Raw genomic sequence first — 18010 nt, forward strand, 5'->3', positions numbered from 1 at the left:
CTTGGGATTGATTCAGAAGCCTCCCCAGATCAGTTGCTTATCTTGACAGCTGTGGAAAGATCTCAGTAATTATCTATTAATATATTGCTTTTGCCTCTCTCTGCTGTTTTCCTGGGGTATTAAATTTGATAAACATTTATCTTCTGTATTTTCTGTTCCTGTTTTATTCTATTTTCTTCTCATCAGTCTTTCAGTTCACGAATTCTATCTTCAGCTGTGAGTAACCTGCCACAAGAACAATGAGTTCTTGATTTCAGCTAATATTATGTTTGGCTCTATAACATTGGAAACTTTTCTGTATTTTCCAGATATCTGCTAAATTCTTCATCTTGACTTTTATCTCCTTCGATTGAACAAGCATATTTCAAAATCTGTGTTGTATTTGATTCATGTTGTCTTGTCTCCACACATGCCTTGTTATTTTGTGGTAAACATCGTTTGCAAAAGTACAGAAGTACTTTAAAGCTTTAAAAGGCCTTTAACTCCAATTCCTATTCAGCTATGCCTGTAGGATGCGCATCAGATGTATTGTCAGCCTCTTGGCTACCTCCTCCAGAATTCGCCAAAAAAACTCGAGAAAGTGGCCCCCAAAACAGGCTCACCTATTTGGATGTCATTTTCTCTTCCAACTTTTGGTTGTAATTTTGTGCTTACTGGCTAATGGCCTTCAAATTGATTTTTTTTTTTTTTTGAAATAATTTTCTCCATTTTGTCTCAATGCCCTCAGTTGGAGGGTTGGTCCAAATCATCTTATATTACTATAAGTGGAAATCCCTTCTTGTTGCTGTAAGTCACTTGTATTCTAACTATATAGGAATTTGGCTTTCTCCAAGTAAAGGTGGTCTGAGACAGCTGTAAATATCTGGAAGCTGTGGTTTAAGAAAAAATGTGTAAACCAATTTGGCTTCTTTTAAATTCCATTTGAGTATTCACAAAAAATGCTTGAGGTCACACAGACCAATTTTGGTACACTGAAGTTAGGGGACTATGCAATAAGTTAACCAGGAGCTAGGATCATTGGGGGCCATCATGAAGGCTGGCTACCATTCAATAAGCAAGTTTGTGGTTGACAGCTTTTTGCCTTCAGTATGACATTACGGTGTACACTGAATTGTGACTTCTGGCCAGAGTGAATGCTCTGATATGCAATCAGACCAATTTATAGGTGAAAGCCCTTTCAATACATTCGTAGGTCTCTCCAGCCTGAGCATTATGGCATATAGATATGTAATCTGTTGACCTTTTCCCTGCAATATTTAACACATATATATTCCTCGCTTTACAATGGGACCAAGTTCTGATAAACCCATTGTAAGTCAAGGAGTGCACTGAATGTGTATGGTTTTCGCACCACTGTAAAGTTGAAAAATCTGGAGTCAAACCAGTCGAAGTCAGGACCATTATAAAATTTCTCTCTGGGATGTTTGCCGACATTGACTTAGGTGTGACTTCGAAGAACTTCCCACAATTACTACATTTATGTTTCTCTCTATTATGAATTCTCTGACCTTTCATCAAATTTATCTTCTGAATAAAGGCCTGCCAACAATCGGTACACATATAATTTCCCTTCTATATGCATTCTCCGAAGGAACCTGAGTAGACTGGTTAGTGATGCCTATACCTTGGAGAGACGACCAATAATAATCACATGCTTTTAGATCGATTATGGACATGATTTTGTTAAGTGTTAATAACTTCATTAGTCTATGCCACAATTTATTGAAATACTATGTGGTCATGATTAATGTACAGAATGTGGAGATATAATTACTGTCCTGAAAAATATTTGTTATCCTTAATAAGGTTGTTGAAAACAAATCAGTTCTGATGTGTACAACTGTATCACCAGTCCTACCTTCCAGATGCAGTTTTTAATGTTACTAAAAGCTTTTAAAATAATCATTTCACATAGCTCTCCTTATTTACTTATTACTAAGTAAATGAAAACAGAGAATTTCCTTTGGAAACAATGGTAATAGGAACAGAGGGTAATTGTCCTGCGTAAAATTTCACTCCAACCGATACTATTTTGAATTATCTATCATAAAATATTCCACAAAGATAAAAGTTGGAGGAGCTAATTTCATTAACAATCTATGCCAGAGACCAGCCAATAATGTCTGTGGGCCAAATCTGGTCTGCTGCTAGTTTTTTACAGACACAATTTTATTGGAATACAGTAATATTTCTTTCATTTCTGCATTATGGCTCTTTGTGCATGACAGCAGAGAAGTGTCACAGAGATCATACGGCCTGCAAAGCCTAAGACACTATCTGTCCTTTCCCCAAAAAGTTTGCTAACTCCATAAAAATAATCTAAATGGATTCTAAGGTACACAACAGTCATTTTTTAATTAAAGTACTAGATATAACATTTTAGTTTGTATTTATGTTTTTTGAGACAGGGTCTCCCTTTGTCTCTCAGGCTGGAATGTAGTGGCTTGATTTTGGTTCACTGCAACCTCCGCACCCTGAGGTTCAAGCAATTCTCATGCCTCAGCCTCCTGAGTAGCCGGGACTACAGGCGCCTACCACCATGCCCAGCTAAATTTTGTATTTTTAGTAGAGATGGGGTTTTGTCATATTGGCATCATGTATATTGGCAGACTGGTCTTAAACTCCTGACCTCAAGCGATGCACCTGCCTCAGCCTCCCAAAGTGCTGGGATTACAGGCATGAGAAACCATGCCTGGCTTTAGTTTGTATTTTTAAAAGTACATTGCTGGTAATAGTTTCTCTCATTTCAAATATTACAAACCAAAAGACATTCAGCAGCTATGCCTGTGACTGCCAACAAATGAAAAATTTCGAAGTCAAATTTCCAAGGAGGATATCTAAAGACTATGTTCTCTCAGACAGATATTTTTTATCTTTTCACCTACATTTATAAATAATCCAAGTCCTACACAAATAACAGTATGATAGTGTGCACAGCTTCTGATTTTACGTATTTTAGGGAATTAAACAGAAGTCTACTTCTTAGAACACCTAAATATTTATTTGGATAAAATAAAATAACAAGAATCTGGAGAAAAGGAACTAAGAGCCCCAAAGTTAAAGCTGGTAAAATAGTTCAAGAACTTGCAGCAAGTACCTAGAAAATGTTAAATTGTTAGGACAAAACATTCACAGTTCAAGGTCCCAAGAAAATGATCTGGTGAGCAAATACATATACGCACTTAAAACTAATCTGGATGAATTGGTGAAGCAATGAATAAATAAGTCAATTACTAAACCCACATAACTTATGCAAATAAAATCTAATACAAAAAATAAACTTGAAAAAAATAGGTTAAAACACTAAATCTTAACTGAAATGTTAGGCAAACTAGAACAGGAGGCCATTGTTAAATTGTTCACAATAACTTTTACTATTTGAGACAAAATTGAATAGAAAATCTGAATTGTAAGAATAAACAAGTTGTTTCTCAAGTACAATTCTTTGACAGCTACTCAAAAAGTGCATATACTGCAGGTCTTAATACTACTCACTACTGGTAAAAATGACTAAACCAGAACTGCCAGCACCAAATTAATTTCAAGGGTTATAATTTTATGCATTTAGTAATAACTAAAATGCTAATTATCATTGGTTAGCTTTTCAAAATCATTCTCACTGCCTACAGAATTTCCACAAAAGACTAATATTACACAATTTAATTAAGATGTGAATATGAGATTCTGTGGCTCTCCCCACTCCTCTCCCCGACAAAGAAAACTCATATAGTGGAGGAAAAAATGGAGTCATACAAATAGGACAATGATGAGGATCAACTGAATAGTGAAGACTCCCAAAGTTAATTAATTAGATTTTAACTGCTTTAAAAAGACCAGGGTACTTGGATCACATCCAGTAACTGGATGTTGGAATATGAGATTAATGCTTGTACAATCCTCTCATCGTATGTAAAGATGCTATCCTAAGAAAATGATTTGAATAGTACCTTCCCTTATCAAATCTTAGAAAATTTTACTTTCAGGTATTTGATAACCTGAAAAGGCTAAGAACTTCGAGTCCTAATACGGTAAAAAAAAAAAATCAAGCATGTCCCATATGCATTGAAACAAATTAGAAACTGTAAAAGTCTAAGAATTTAAGTACCTTGAAACTATTAAATTCAAGATAACACAAAGATTCACGTCAAACAGACCTCACCAGATCCAGATTGACAACACATGCCATAAAATTTGGCCTAATAGTCACAAACCATGAACACATAAATATATTCTTTAACATTAGCAGCTGTGCTGTAACTAGAATAGTTTTCAAAATATTTCCAGTGGCTCCAAAGCATGTCTATCCCCAGCTCAAAAATCACATCCAGGTAAGATCTGAGTCTTAGAAATCTGTGCATTATCTTGTTTTCCTGACAATTAAAAAAATCAGATTTTCACTTATATACACCCCCAGAAAAAATTTTGAATCTCCTTTCCAGGTACAGTGAAAACTCAATAATACATCTCCTTATAAAATTTCCATCATATTGATAAATTTAAATTTTTATTTTTCATATTTCACTTGAAAAAAATTAGCTAATTTTTACCAATGAAATGGTAAAAATAGAGGCAACTATAACTTAAAATTACACAGCTTCTTAATGTTTTATTCATAGCATTCTTTATACATCAGAAGCTTCATTGAAATTTAATTTACTGCAGCATCCTGTGGGTGAAGCACAAAAATTACATTAAACAAAGAAACAAAAGCACTTTTGACTTTTAAAAATTATATATATATTTATATCCAGTTGACAAATAGCATCACAATTATTACTGTATAAAAAACTAAAAATCACCATGGAAGCTAAGGCCTAAATTCTCATTCCAATTGTTCCCTTTTGTTTATATCTAAGAGATATTATTAATTAGATTCCAGTACCTTAAAAAAAAAAAAAAAAGAAAAACCCAAACAAACAAAAATACCCAGGTCTACATTATTTACATACAGTATGGGAAAAAAAGCTGCTTTTTGACTAACTTAGATTGCTGTTACCTGCAGTATTTACACTGTAAATGTTAAAGGGAAGAAGCACTACTAACAAATACCATTTAAAAAAAAATATATTGTGTCTGGAATTTTATTCTTAAATTAGTTGTATATCCTAAGAAGTGTCTGTTGAATAGAATTTGACTTCTAATAAATCTACTGAAAGTGTGAAACAGAGTACCACTATGCTTCTTTATACTGCTAATCTAGATCCTGTTAGGTCCAATATTGTAGTAACTATAAGCACTGAACCTTAAATGAAACAATGGCAACGTGTGTGTAGATGAAATTTTATTATTGTAAAATATAATGCCTTGATGTTTACTCACAATTATGAGACTATCCTCCTATTTTAATCCTTTACGAAGTCTCAGATGATAGGTCCCTAAACAGTGAAACCTTCCAGTAACTTACCAGAAAAAAGTTTAATTATGTTATTCTGTTCTTAGATGTTTCTAATATTTAAAAACATATTTAAATCCTTGGCAAAAACAAACACAATTCAGTGTAACAGACTGAGCTTTAAACTGTACTTTAATTTTCAATAACTGTAACCTACTGGTTAATTGAACCAAACGTAGAATATTTAAATGACTCACTATGAAGTGTGTCAAATCAATGATAGAATGCATAGAAAAGTGGAGATAAGTTTGGGAGAAGGTGCAAGGTAGGTTAATGTGAAAAATGGTAAATGCCAGTTTTAGTAACAAAAATGGTACTAAATGCAGATGAACATTAAATTAATACAGTATAAAAGAGAATAGCTTAAATAAACTGGTATTCACATATTACAATAGCAAAGTTATGACAGAATGAACTGAAGACACGAAGTTTTGAAAACTCTCTTTTCAGCCCACTTCCAATAGAAATAGTCAGACTTTTTTCCTGTACATAGTTTGATGCTTTGTCTATACCATATATAGTAGAAAAATAAATTCTTTAGCAACCTAGAAAGTTTATAAAACTCTTAAAGTTTAATTTTCTTTGCCAGACATGCCAATAGTTAAACTGACAACTATAAATTAAAGCTATATAGACAATAAGTATAAGTAATATAGAACAGGTTAAGAATACTACATTTACCGGATTTTTTTTTAAAAATTACTGTACTTTCTTAATTCCTGTGTGCTTTGCAATAGGAATAATAGGGACTTTGTTTTCTTAGAAAAGATAACATGTAAGAGTATAACACAAATAAGATAATTTATAATATACATGTACTTCAACAGCAGCCTGGTTCATGCCAACATCTTGGTTCTGAAGTTAAAATTGGAAGTACAATACCTAGAACTTAACAGTTGGGAAAGACAATATTTTAGGAAAAAACAGAGCAAATCAAACTCTTAGGAGCCTTGAATCTCAAAATCTATTTACTATAATACATATAAGATAATCTTAAAATTGTAGTCTGAATTAAGATAACATTGACCAAAGAATTTTTTTCTTTACTACACAAAATATAACCTAGTAAAATTTACCTGTGCCACCTATTCTGAAAATTTTATCCATAATTTAGTGTTCTGGTTTTATCTTCACTAACAAAATGTTTACCCCCAAAAGCAGCAGTCATTTATAGTAATTCTGGTACCAACATCAAAGGAAAAACTGGCTTAAAAATGGTGCAAAAGCCATTTTGGATTTTAGTACAATGCATCACAGAAAAGAACATGAATACAAATTTGTAATATAAACACTCCAAAGAGTCTGTCAGTACCCAAAGTATTTTTATTGCTATATTAGCAATGGGTTTTTTGGATATGTTTTTAAGGGCCACATAAAAATAGATTCAAGAAACAAATTAAATTGAAGTCCTAGATTTAAATGTTTGGTTTAAAGAATTTTCTACAACAAATTTCATGTTTATGTATGAAAAGTTATATAACCTTATATGAAAATGTAATGAAGTATTTTCTACACTATACTAAATGTGTTCCCCAAGAGGGAAAAAATTAAAATATCTAAAATATATTAGATTAAGATTACAAGACCATCATAGATCTTTTGAACATGCATCTGTTTACAGAATTAACAGTATACAAAATGTTTATTTCATTATGGACCATAAAGAAATGAGTTGGTGACAACTATCCTTTGCACAACATTATCAACTCACTTTAGCCACAAGCATGTCCTTGGTATGTGTGTAAAAGAAATAGGTTCATTTATCCCTCATCAAATCATCCACATGTTTACTGGAAGTATAGATGAAGGTACAGAAATGTGAAATATGTCAAGTGTATTTTTTTTCTTTCAAACAACATCCCAAGCATGGCCTCAGTAGCCTGAAATTATAAAATACTTAACTGGGCTTTTAGTTATCTACACTGACTGCCAGAATGTAAATTACGTTGCCCAAATTAGCATATCAAATAACAAAATCAGCCAGAAAGCAGGCTGAAAAGCATTAAATGTTTCATATAGGTGAGTTTTTAAATCATTTAATTTCTATAGAAAAATTTTATTCACAATATAATGTGACAGAAATTGCCACAGGAATGATATATACTGATTGCGATAAGGTTGCATGCAGCAGCAGCTTTGTATTTTATAGCTATTTTTGTTTATAAAAATTAAACCTCTCCAGTCATGCTTATCACATGGTCTTAGATTTGCAATGTAAGTGAATAAGGAATACCATCTAGTTCAAAGAGAAAATGTAATTTTGAATGTGACTTATCTGTATGAAACATGAAGTATACTACTGAACCCTGAAACATGCATGTCTAGATTTGCTTTTTGTCCAAATCCAGCCTGTCTGCAATCACCTCCTATTCATATAATACCAAGAGGATCCGTTTGTAATTGTGGTTGTATCAGCTGAGGTTGCAATGGTGGTGGCAACTGAAGTGGTACCATTGGTTCCACCAACTGTCCTGGGTTTGAAGGTGGTGGAGGAGCCACAATGTTTGTCGTTTCTACAATTTCTCCATTGTAAAAGAAAAACTGACACTGTTGAATGAATGTTTCAACAACAGATTGATGAATCTTAGTAGTAGACAGAAACTCTCGATTTTCAAAATCAGGTCTCATCAAGGTTGGCCAAAAACAGATGGATAAGTTGTCTGCTGTCATTAGGTTGATTTTATTTTGCTGACTAACCCTGAAATTATGAAAGGAAAAAACATTTAGAAATCAAAACTCATTACAATCACAGAATTCTAGAGCTAGAAATGATCTCAGATTTAACGTTACCTTTTATCCTACTTCAAACCTGGGGTTTAAAAATTTGCATAAAGAAGCATCTTTAATTCGTATGTAAAAAACTTTTCCTGGGCAGGTGCAGTGGCTCACACCTGTAATCCCAGCACATCGGGAGGCTGAGGCAGGTGGATCACCTGAGGTCGGGAGTTCGAGACCAGCAGGACATGGAGAAACCCCATCTCTACTAAAAATACAAAATTAGCCAGGCGTAGTGACACAGCCTGTAATTCCAGCTACTTGGAAGGCAGAGGCAGGAGAATCGCTTGAACCTGGGAGGCGGGGGTTGTGGTGAGTGAAGATCGCGCCATTACACTCCAGCCTGGGCAACAAGAGTGAAGTGAAACTCCGTCTCAAAAACAACAACAAAAAACCTTTCCTGATGTGACAAATTGTAGTGAGTTTTTGGCAACAGAAACAACAAATTTTAATTGTATATGTAACTTCTTTGACTACTATGAGAGATGTAAAGATAAACCAGAGTATGCTCTCTCTCTCAACCAGCTTTGGAAAAATTACTACCACAGGCGTTTGACACTAATGTCAGGCTAATTTTCCCTTCCTTCCTCCCCCCCTTCCTCTCTTTTTTATCTCTCCCTTTTCTTTTTCTTTCTCTTCCCTTCCTTTTTTTTTTGGAGAATCAAGTCTCACTATGTTGCTCAGACTGGTCTCAAACTCCTGGCCTCAAGAGATCCTCCAGCCTCCCAAAGTGTTGAGCCACCACATCCAGGGAGAATTTTTAACTTTCAAAAAACCCGGTTGCAGCAGGAGCGGTGGCTCACGCCTGTAACTCCAGCACTTTGGGAGGCTGAGGAGGGCAGATCACAAGGTCAAGAGATCGAGACCATCCTGGTCAACATGGTGAAACCCTGTCTCTACTAAAAATACTAAATTTAGCTGGGCGTGGTGGTATGCATCTGTAATCCCAGCTACTCGGGAAGCTGAGGCAAGAGAACTGCTTGAATCCAGGAGGTGGAGGTTGCAGTGAGCTGAGATCGTGCCACTGAACTCCAGCCTGGTGACAGAGCGAGACTCCATCTCAAAAAAAAAAAAGCAAACACTGGTTGCTAGCATTCCACAAAACAATCTTTTTTTTTTTTTGAGACAGAGTCTTGCTCTGTTGGCCAGGCTGGAGTGCAATGGCATGATCTCGGCTTACTGCAACCTCTGCCTCCCGGGCTCAAGCAATTCTCCCACCCCAAGCCTCCTGAGTAGCTAGGATTACAGACGCTCACCACCACACCCAGCTAATTTTTGTATTTTTAGTGAGATGGGGTTTCACCAAGTTTCCATGGTATTTTCTCAAGGAAAGGTTATAAGAAATGTTAACACGGTTTTATACCACATTGCTAGTAAAAAGTAAGCTTTAAACATCGGTTAATCCTCTTTTAGGAGGTACAGGCTGAAATGTACTTGGTTTGGGCGTTGATACTATTAGTTTAAAAAAAAATACAGTTCACTAAAATGTCAGTAGAAAATATTATGAGAAAACTTTTGAAAAAATTAGCACACATGCTAACAGTTCCATTCAATCCTCAGAACAACTTTGTGAAGTGCTGTTATTCTCATGTTTGTAGTTGAGACAATCAAGACTTAGCAAGAATAAGTCATTTACCCAAGGTCACAGAACTAGTAATTTTTCAAACCAAACCCTGTTTCAACTCCAAATAGGTCAATCTGGTTAATTATCTAAGTGTCATTTCATATCTAAAATTCTAAGATCCTACAGAGAATGTGGTAAAAAAGAAAATATACTTACCACACTTACTATTTATATAATCATTTCATTACAATACTAATCACATATCTTTTTAGATACAAATTAGAAAACCAAAATTCAACTGTATGTTTAGTCTGAGTCCCCTTTTCTATCTGATAATTACCCAATTTATAAAGTTTACATGTTTGAAATGTGTAGTGCATTTTATTTGCCAAAAATCCCTAAAAAAAAAAAAAAAAAAAAAAAATACCTGTTTAGATGTGTTATCACATATCTGAATACATCATAGTTTACAGGATGAAATTTCTTAACAATTTCTTTCAGGGCATGAAGACGTTCTGTTTTATCCGGGATTTCTGTAAAATTAAAAGTGAAGAGTTTGTATAAAACACATTTAAAAATATTTGATAAAGCTTCCTGCTATATTTACTGTAACAATCAAGAATGTGTTTAAAGCATATTAGGATAGGTAAACAAAATCAAAGAAAATGGTCTAAAGCAGCAGTCCCCAGCCTTTTTGGCACCAGGGACCAGTTTTGTGGAAGACAGTTTTTTCACAGATGGGTGGGGGGATGGTTTCAGGATGATTCAAGTGCATTACATTTATCATTAGATTATAAGAAGTGCACAACCTAGATCCCCCACATGCGCAGTTCACAATAGGGTTCCCACTTCCATGAGAATCTAATGCTGCTCCTGATCTGACAGAAGGTGGAGCTCAGCTTCCCTTACCCAACTGCTCACCTTCTGCTGTGAGGCCTGGTTCCTAACAAGCCAGGCTGTGTGGCCTAGGGGTTGGAGATCCCTGTTCAAAAGAACCTGCTAAATTATGTAAATTAAGAAATCACTTCAACTAACATTATCTATTTCTATTAATGTTATCATTTATTACTATAGCCTTTTGATAAGGAAAGCTAATCACTGAAGACCAAAGTGACTCAGCATTGACAAAATGGGAAATGGTATATTAGCAATTTACGTAACTAGATACTGATTTATAATTAATTACTTACAAATCTGTTAGGCTCTTAATATTTATGCTGCAGAGAGTAACTATTTTAGGCTTTGTGGGCACACTTACTCAACCCTGTGTTGTAGCACAAAAGCAGTAACAGGCATAACAAATGGGAGTGGCTATACTCCAATAAAACTTCTGAAATTTGAATTTCATGTAATTTTAATGTGTCATGAAATTTTCTTTTCTCTTGGTGTAAAAACGATTCTCAGCTCAAAAGTCTGCCCAAAACTGGCGATAGCCTAAATATGGCCCTTGGGCTATAGATTTGTCTATACTACAATTACTTGTAATCCATTTTGCTTATCAGAGATTTTCCTTTACAGGTAGTTTAAGTATATAACTTACTCTCCAAATCTACGCAATTATGAAACAGAGTAACTAAAATGTGGCCCTGAAATAAATGAGATAGAGGGTGCTTTCCTCCTCTTCTTTATTTTGGAGACCAGTGTGCATACCACATCATTATGGTAGCAAAACCAATTACTAACAAAATTTCATTTGTTACACATTACTTCTAAATCGGTCCTCAAAAATTTCCTAAGTAGGACAGTTCTGAGGTTCCTATTAATGGTCAATAGATAAGAACATCTAAACTATCAATTAAACCATTTTCCCACTTTACCTGAGAGTATGTATAAGGCAACTATACCTTGTGACAATATACTGAATTAAAAAAACAAAATCACTGAGAACTTATAATCAGAACTGTACAAAGTAGTCTCACCTAAAAGAACTTGAGGACTTGCAACCAAAAGGAAATAGTAGACAGAAGTGTTTAGCAATTATGTTAATTTTTTTGTCACTGAGAAATCACATGAATGAAAATGATGCCCAAACAGACTTTAGGTCTCATTTTCCGGATAAATGACTATCTGTTTAGTGGAAACATCTGAATGAAAGATGCCAAAGTAGGAATAAATACTAAATAAATATCATGTTCTTTCCCAAAATGACTTACAACACGTGGTCTGCTATGGTTTGAATGTTTCCCCCAAAGTTCTTGTGTGGGAAACTTAATCCCCAAGGCAACAGTGTTGAGAGGTGGGATCTTTAAGAGGTGACTATATCATGAGGGTTTTGTCCTTGTGAACAGATTAACACTGTTACCTCTTAAGTGAGTTAGCTATTTTGGGAATGAATTCCTGATAAAAGAGTAAGTTCAGGTCCCTTCCTGTCTCTTACTCTCTGAGTGTGCTCTCTTGCCCTTCCACCTTTGGGTATGGAATGCCTTTGCAAAAAGGCCCTCACCCGATGAGGCCTCCTTGACCCTGAACTTACTAGCCTCTAGAACTGTAAGAAATAAATTACTTTATAAATTATGCAGTCTGTAATATTCTGTTACAGCAACATAAAACAGGTAGACAAGGCCAAAGTAAATTTCTTTGACTTACAATTTGAAGAATTTATTTTTCTTACAATGCCCTTAAGTTTGAATTAAAAACACAAACCTCAAACTTCTAGTACAATGATCTAATTTCTAGGAGCATTTAAGTCACCTAGGGGGCTAACTAAAACAGAATATTCCTGGAGGCCATCTTCAGGGATTCTGATTTTAATTTAGAGGAAAATACCTTTAAGAAATAGAGTTCTAGTAAGTTAATTTTTATTAGCTACATATTCTAGCACATGACGATTTTAACACTTAGCAATCGATATCCAAAAACTGCCACTATCAACCCTCTCATAAAAAGGAGGTTTATACTTACTTGCTGCTTCCAATAGCTCCGGATGAAGAGAATATGGAATTAAAGGATCTGGCAGATCTGCAAAGAAAGCTTTAAGGGCTCCAGCTACAGCATTTACTGTTACTTCCATTGACACCAGATTGATACTATGATCTACAAGACAAAAATTAACATTTTAAATTACATAATAAAACTTTATTATAGAAGTAAGCTAAACGGTTACTTTTAGATCAAAAGATAACTTTAAGTCGTGGGCCACTTTTCTTTTTCTTTTTTTTTTTGAGACTGAATTTTGCTTTTGTTGCCCCGGCTGGAGTACACCTCACTGCAACCTCTACCTCCCGGGTTCAAGTGATTCTCCTGCCTCAGCCTCCTGAGTAGCTGGGATTATAGGCGACCGTCACCACACCCAGCTAATTTTTTATATTTTTAGTAGAGAAGGGGTTTCACCATGTTGGCCAGGCTGGTCTCGAACTTCTGAGCTCAGGTGATCCACCTGCCTCAGCCTCCCAAAGTGCTGAAATTACAGGTGTGAGCCAAGGCGCCCGGCCCCACTTTTCTTTTTAGGCTGACAAACTACATGGATTTGGGAAAAGACAACCAAGCAATAAGTCTTTTCTGTTATAATTTTAAAAATGCTGTTAGGTTTATTAGTATATTGAGGAACTTTAATAATACCTATCTTTTTTTGGTTTATACAGCTATTTAAAAGAGGCCACAAGAGGCAGGTGAGGTGGTGCGTACCTATAGTCCCAGCTACTCAGGAAACTAAGGTGAGAAGATCACTTGAGCCCAGGAGTTTAAGTCTAGCCTGGGCAACATAGTGAGACCCTATTTCTTTGGAGGAGGGGGAAAAAAAAAGAGGCCATAAATAACTAGAAAGAAAAAAGAAATATGCATACAGGTGGATCTGAAACTTGTTCACTGGAACATTTCATATCTGGCATAAACGCCAAGTAAAATACACATATTCCAAAATTTGAAAAAAATCTGAAATCTGAAATACTTCTGGGCCCCAAGAATTTTGAATAAGAGATACTCAATTTGTATAAATTCTCATTTGGACTTTTTAAGCTTACAGTTTAAAATTTCATGTAAAACAGTTTAAATTTAAATAGTTGGTGAAGTTCCGACTAAAAAAATCAAGACTAGAACATACTAAAAGTGTATTATAAGGTTAATTTGCTATCAGTAAATCACTTTAATATAAAAAATAGGCCAGCAAAAAGAAAAAAAATTTCCCCATCACCTAGACAAGCACTGCTTACAGTTTAGCATGTTTCCTTTCAGCCTTTCTCTGTTCATTAAAAAAATTGCCAAATCAATTGTTAACATTTTGCCCTACATAAACAATTTTAATGGCTGTGAAATATTTCCTTAGATTACACAATTTACATAATATTCTATTACTGAACATTTAGATTTATTTCATTTAAATATATTACAATAATATGAAAATGATATGATGCTATGCTTTAATACATATAAGCTTATTTCCTTAGGCTACATTCTTTGTAGTAATAGCTACCCAATGAACATTTAATATGGTGCTCGGACAGAAAACTCTTCATATGCATTATCCCATTATCCTTATAGTTACTCTCATCATTCCCATACTAGACATGAAGAAACTGAGATTTAGAAAGATTAACTTGCCAGAGACACAAAAATAGTGGCAGTAGTGGCAGGACCAGAAAATAAAACAAGAAAGTAAAACTCAAGAGCCTTGGTATTAACTACAAAAATGCATTCATTACTGGAAGTTAACTTCTACCAATTTAATATCATTAAGTCTAAACAGTTTTTTAAACACTATATATACAGAGAGAGAGAAAGAATTTTTTTTTTTTTTTTAGATGCAGTCTCGCTCTGTCACCCAGGCTGGAGTGCAATGGTACGATCTCAGCTCCCTGTAACCTCCCCCTCCTGGGTTCAAGTGATTCTCCTGCCTCAGCCTCCCAAGTAGCTGGGATTACAGGTGTGCGCCACCATGTCCGGCTAATTTTTTGCATTTTAGTACAGATGGGGTTTCACTATGTTGCCCAGGCTGGTCTCGAACTCCTGAGCTCAGGCAATTTGCCCACCTTGGCCTCCCAAAGTGCTAGGATTACAGGCGTCAGCCACTGTGACCGGGCAATATTTTTAAAAAATGGGATACTAGACTATACGATACTCTTTGGCAACAAGGTGTGTTTTTGTAAACACACAGTCACACACACACAACAACTGACGTTTTGACATTTCAACAGGCATAAATCTTTATTTTATGTGGCTTCTTAGTATTCATTCTACTTATGAGACCCGAGTGGTATCCCCCCAACACCCCTTTAAAAAAAAACAATACTGCAAGGAACAGCCTTGTAAGTATATCTTGGCATGCTTATGCAAAGACTTCTATAACAAATTCCTAGAAGCGGAATTTCTCTAGCAAAGCTATCTGAATCCTGATATTCACAAACTGCCTCTCAAAAGGCACCTACAACCAACAGTGTACAAGATACATGCTTACCTACGCTCTACTAACAATTCTTTTCATTCAAATAAAACAAACAAATATAATCCTTTAATTTTTATCATTAATAGAAGCTAAGCATATTTTCATTTATTTATTGGTTGCTCTCTTCTGATGGGAATTACTTAAGCTAGGTATGTCACACCCTGTTTTAGCTACATGTCATACAGAATTTTTACATTTTTGTAAAATTTTAGCATGTACACAGTCCAGTCTATCAACTTGTGTTCAAGCTTTCTAGGTTTCATATCAAGTTTAGGCTTTTCTTTACTCTAAGACTATAAAAATATTCACTCATTTTTCTCTCTGGTACTTATGTTTTTCATTTTTTACATTTAAATCTTTAATCGCACATAGAGTTTACTGAGTAGAAAATTTGGCTTTTTTTACTCCTAATGGCTAAGATGTCAATCAGAAGTCAAATTATTGCTTTTCTAACTCTGGTGATGGATTTATATGGGTACAGTCACAGTCTTTTACTTGTGAGATTGTTTAATGTATTAGGAATATGAAATTTGGGAAGAAACTCAGAGTATATGGGCCATAAAATACCTAATCTTACATCAAAATATTTTATAGTATTCCCTTCAGTCTTAGGGTAAGAGAGAGTTTCTTGTTATTTCAAAAACAAAATTTATTCTACTGCATTCCATTCCTTCCGGGCCTGATGGACTTTGCTTCAATACTTTTCCAGTACCTCCTTTCTTATTTACTAAATCCTCTTCTGTCTTCATACTTACATTAAAAATATATACAATATTGTATTTTCTTGACTCAACTGCCTCTTGTTTTCAATCTTTTCTTCTATTGCAATTGTATTTTAAAAAGTTCATATCATCTGCTTCCTCTTACAAATCCCTAGTACTGAGGCCCCTTAATTCAAAGGCTCTAAAAGTAATCAGTGACTTCCTTGCTAGTGTAAAGAAAATAGACTTTCCCTAGCTGTTTTGTACCTTTACTGTGGTATCTATTCTACTCAGTGCTTCTAATCCCACTTCAAAATCCTCTCTCCTCAACATCCATATCCTTATGAAGTTTTCAAATGAAAATCAATCTTCTCACCATGAATTCTAATAAGTAAAACATAAAACAACAATTTTATTTCACATAATTATCTTCTTACCTTGATCAAACTGCTTTTGAATATTGTCTTGGTCAGTTTTGTTCCCGCTAACACGGTAGAGTCCTTCGGTACATAACCCTAAGAGAATAAAGAAATATACATACTTTAATAAACACATATATATCCACATGGCTGGGCACAGTGGCTCATGTTTGTAATCCCAGCACTCTGGGGGGCCAAGGTGGGAGAACTGCTTGGCCCAGGAGTTTGAGCCTAGCCTGGGCAACATAGGGAGACTCTGTTTCTACAAATAATAAACAAAAACTTAGCTGGGCATGGTGGCATGCACCTGTAGCCCCAGCTACTCGGGAGGCTGAGGCAGGGGGATCACCTGAGCCTGGGAGGTCAAGGCAAGAGAGCAAGACCCTGTCTCCCAAAAAAAACCCCAACCAACCAAACAAAAAACCCATATATATCTATAACAATAAATGTGCTTAATCTTATGTACAATTTAGTTACAAATTTATAGTGGTAAAATATTTTTAAGAATAAAATATTTTTTGAGCATTTTAAAAAAGTAAGTTCTTAGTGGACTATTTTCTATTTTAAACCATTTAGGACATTCAGTGCCAGACACAGTGAATAGACTTATTTCTCCCTACTCTCCCACTAAATACAGCTAAAAACCCTGAACCTAACATGTAAAAAAACCAAACATAAGTATTCTGTGAATGGTAGAGAGAAGAAGGTGAACTGGCTAATGACTTAGAACTTGAAGAACGACATGACAGTAACTTCCCTGATTTTTGAGGGGGCAGGGAGAGGCTCATATTGTGACTGGGCATTGGAGAGGCCTGCAACCCAGAAATACTAATGAGCAAAGGCAAAAACAACAAGACTACCACCACCACCACCACCACCACCACCACCACCACCACCACACCCAAAACTAACAAAAACAAAAAAATAAAACCCAACAACAGCAACAAGAAGTCTGCTTTCCCTAGTGAAAGGATTAGAAGAGGTACAGCCTAGCAAAACAAAACCTTTTTGACTATAATTGCCCTCCTCAAGCCACAGAGCATGGAATCCCTCCTCACTCTTGTCAGTGGAGACCAACTTGAAAGCCTACACTTCTACCTCTGCCGATCAGTAACAAGGAGTTCTTTACCCTTTCTGGAGTGTCAGCAGAGGCTGAGTAGAGAGCCTAAACTTCCACCACCAATCCTAGGTAAGAGATGTCCTACCTACCCCACCATGCTATTATCAGTGAAGGCCAGTGGAAGCCAACAGGGAGTCTTAACTTCCACTCCCACCTTGCAGCCCTCCTCCCCTGCTGGTGCAACGTCAGAGGCGGCCTGCTAAAATAGATTTTAGTAATATTCCAAAGTCTCTGAACGTGATATCCAAAGTGTCTATGATACAATAATAAAACAAAAATCCCTCACATCAAAAACCAAGAAAAATGTCAACTTGAATGATAAATGACATTTAACAGACACTAACTCAATGGTGGCAATTATGGAATTATTGAACAGGACTTTAAAGCAGTTATTATAAAATACTTCAATGTGCAATTACAAACACACTTGAAACATGAAAAAATAGGAAGTTTCAGCAAAGAAATAGAATATATAAGGAATAACTAAATGGAAATTTTAGGCCGGGAGTGGTGGCTCCCGCCTGTAATCCCAGCACTTTGGGAAGCTGAAGTGGGTGGATCACTTGAGGTCAGGAGTTTGAGACAAGCCTGGCCAACATGTTGAAACCCCACCTCTACTAAAAATACAAAAATTAGCTAGGCGTGGTGGTGGGCGCCTGTAA

The 18010-nt window shown here is 35.5% G+C and overlaps 1 protein-coding gene across 4 annotated transcripts in view; it reads right to left on the bottom strand.

Moving 5' to 3' along the window:
- Positions 1–5268: 5268 nt before the first annotated feature.
- LOC105477946 (Rho GTPase activating protein 5) overlaps positions 5269–18010 on the bottom strand; it is a 71308-nt gene continuing 58566 nt past the window's right edge. For all 4 annotated transcript variants that reach the window (XM_011734840.3, XM_011734843.3, XM_011734845.3 and 1 more), the window contains exons 4-7: positions 16247–16324; positions 12633–12764; positions 10159–10264; positions 5269–8090 (exon numbers count right to left, since the gene is read on the bottom strand). In XM_011734840.3, the coding sequence (XP_011733142.2) occupies positions 7763–8090; positions 10159–10264; positions 12633–12764; positions 16247–16324 (644 nt within the window). In that variant the 3' untranslated portion in view covers positions 5269–7762. The remainder of the gene's footprint in view (positions 8091–10158; positions 10265–12632; positions 12765–16246; positions 16325–18010) is intronic.

The sequence above is a fragment of the Macaca nemestrina genome, chromosome 7, assembly GCF_043159975.1.
Source record: "Macaca nemestrina isolate mMacNem1 chromosome 7, mMacNem.hap1, whole genome shotgun sequence".
NCBI classification, from domain to species: domain Eukaryota; kingdom Metazoa; phylum Chordata; class Mammalia; order Primates; family Cercopithecidae; genus Macaca; species Macaca nemestrina.